At 31.5% G+C, this 3101-nt stretch overlaps 1 protein-coding gene across 1 annotated transcript; it reads right to left on the bottom strand.

The window, feature by feature from the left end:
- Positions 1–190: 190 nt before the first annotated feature.
- LOC108383181 (kelch-like protein 18) lies at positions 191–2407 on the bottom strand. Its single transcript, XM_017639560.1, has 3 exons — positions 2292–2407; positions 1619–1969; positions 191–535 (listed from the first exon to the last, which is right to left on the bottom strand). Exons 1-3 carry the CDS (start codon positions 2355–2357, stop codon positions 191–193), a joined length of 762 nt encoding a protein of 253 aa, XP_017495049.1. The 5' UTR covers positions 2358–2407.
- Between the last annotated feature and the right edge of the window lie 694 nt (positions 2408–3101).

Below are 3101 nucleotides of genomic sequence, written 5' to 3'. Positions count from 1 at the left end.
TAACTAGTTAAATAAAATGTTCTTAAAAACAATTTCAATTCTTATTGAAGCAACTAAAAAAAAATAATTAAAATGAACTAAAAAACAACAAAACTATAGTTTTTATTAAAATAATTATAAAAAAGTTATTGGTAGATATTTCCCAGATTTGGTAGATTTTTTTCAAGTGGAAGGTAAATATTTTTTTTCGTCAGTNTGTGACAGTCTCTGAGCGATATGTATGTACATACATCTCAATTGTATTGAAAGGATCGCCACCATCATGCCCACCAAAAGCGTAAATCTTTTCATTTAGCATCACAACACACAGATCATCACGACACTGGGACATGCTTGCCATTTCCACCCACGTAAAAGTTTCCATATTAAATCGTTTAACGGTATTGTTTCTTTGGACGCCTCGGCCGCGGCCACCAATAAAGAAAAGACTACTCTCGTAGTAAACCAATCCATAGCTATAGTCTCTGAATTTAAGTTCGAAGCATTTTTGCCATTTCTTCATCGCTGAATTATAGCGAAGGATGTATTTTAATTTCTATAAAATGTAAATTAATTAGACAGCAGATAAGACATATAAAATCTATGGTAAACATATATACATGTACGTGCATTAGAAATTTAATATGCTCAGGGCCACTTAAACACTGGTTTAATTGATAAACTGGTTTGCAACGCCGAGGGTTAGGTTTTAGCCTATTAGATAACTATTCGACAATTTTCGAAGGCCAACTTCTTAACTCTGCATATGGTCAATCCTACAGGAAATAAAAATTGTTGTAACGTGCCAGTGCATTTGTTAAAAACCAAAATAAGTCCGCGTTTGGAATCCTGCTAATATGCACTCGAATTATAAATGTGGAGATAGGCTATAACCTTGATTAACATATAGGATATTATTTGAAGGGAGCTGCCACCTTTTTCAAAAGTTTAAATCAATTAACGGCTCAACAACGATTTATTTCGAAAATACTTTTGAAGGTTGAAAAATGTAAAAACAGGTTAATTAGCAAGTTAAATTAAAATACACATTTAAGAAAGCTTATTTAACAAAAAAAAAAAAACATTTGACGAGGGTTGCCATCTGTTTTATACAGTCAGCGTTAAAAATATGAACACCCTGACGTTTTGACAATTGTATTTATTTATGCTTTCCATACCAAAATTTTATTATTATTATTTTTTTTTTAAATATAGCTAATTGAACTGCAAAAACCGGCAGAATCAATATTTTTAATTTCATATACTCAGGAAAATTCAAAAAATTTTCATCAAAAGAAAAAGAGTTTCTCGTCAAAAATTTTGCGCATATATTTATAAAAAATACGAAAATTTGGTATGAAAAATATAAATAAATAAAATTGTCAATACGTCAACGTATTCATATTTTTGACGTTGACTGTAACTCGAATTCAATTTAATTAACAAGTTAATGAAGTATTATAACACGGGTTACTCAACTCTGTATGGGTAGTCTATATTGTAAGACATCGTCTGTGTTAAGAAATTTAAAATTTAACTCAGAGCTACTGAACTATGTATTTAACCCAGGATGTTCTGCAAGTTAGCCTTACTTAGATATACATATAGGTAACATTTTTTTTTTAATTCTTCAACTTACTTTTACATCGTTTAAAATCAACAATCCGCAACATTTCCGTTCATTTACCGCTTTTGTATAGCCCCCGGTATTCATTGATGTTGTGATCAATTTTAATGCTTTTTCTGCTAACTTTTCACAACCCGGTAGAGGTTTCATAATTTTGTCTATAAATGCGCCATCGAAATGCTCCAGCCTCAAGGAGCTCATTAGTAACGGAAGGTTTGTAGCACGTGCATTCTTATCATGTTCGTACCATCTCAAGATGGCCTGAAAGATATCCACTTCACAGTCAATGTGGAGGTTATCAGCGCTTAAAATCTGATTAAGAAGTTCTGGCGAAAAGTCAAGAAACTCTGGACTGACGATGACCTTTTTTGTATGGAAAATAAAAGTAATTCTCGTAAAATTATCTTTCTATAAAAATCAAAAATTTAGTCGCTAAAATTAGATTCGATTTATAAAGCATTTAAAGTCGGTTTATATTTTTTTTTATGAATTTGCGTGTAATTTTTAGATTCTTGTTTATCGATATCATAAAATAACAATCTTGCAAATGAACTGGAAATAATTGGAAAATTTAAGTAACGATTATTCACACTGCCTCTATTTAGGAAATCCTTAAACGCATAAATGTTGCTTACGTATGTAAGTATATTCGATACACTTTCCAAAACAGCTTAGTTTAACTTGCCTCTGTGGAGTGACTAATCGCATAGTGGATAATTTCACGATTTTTCTCTTCTAGTGCTGACATCATGATTAGCGCCTAGAACTTTTAACTTCCTCCATTTGAACACTGCAAAAATTATTTATCAATGAGACGAACCAAGCAACTGAGGTTTCTGTGTGTATGGTAAAGAATTTATATATAAAACATCGAAGAAAACTACTAAGATACACATACATATGTACATATTCACATTAGAACGTACCACCTCACAAACAAGCAAAAAGAAAGTTCGCCGTACCCCCTAAGTCGAAGCATTTTTGCAAGTCAAATTCGAAAAAAAAAATGTTTGGTCAAAAGTAACTTAGGGTTTACACCGGACAATATTGTCAAGACAATTATGTCAAAATGATGTGTTTGTTGTAAACACGGCGAATTCATATTATATTATATTATTCCGGGTGTAAACCCTAAGTAAGGGTCGGCAATAAAATTTTTTTTAAAGAGTTCTACTGGAAAACAAAACAACTTCCTTAGCAAAAGTCTAATGATTTTTGGAGAGCTTTAGTTTACTGACATTTTTATGGTACGTTCGGGTAATAAGAACTTTGATCTAGTGGGTAAGTACTAGGACGGGATTATCGATGTCAATGAACTTTGCAACAAAAAAAAAATTCAACAATTCAAAAAAAACAACCGAAATTGCCTTTCAAAAATATGTAATATAAGTATGTATGTAGATTCAGGGGTGTACGACGAACTTTTTTTCTGGTACAGTCTAATGTACATCGATATGAATGAATGTATATTTAGAAAACAGACGGGGGAAATACA

Source organism: Rhagoletis zephyria, unplaced genomic scaffold (genome assembly GCF_001687245.7).
Source record: "Rhagoletis zephyria isolate East Lansing unplaced genomic scaffold, Rhagoletis_zephyria_1.1 Rzeph_scaffold_31253, whole genome shotgun sequence".
NCBI lineage: Eukaryota > Metazoa > Arthropoda > Insecta > Diptera > Tephritidae > Rhagoletis > Rhagoletis zephyria.
This window is presented reverse-complemented; position numbering and strand designations above follow the sequence as displayed.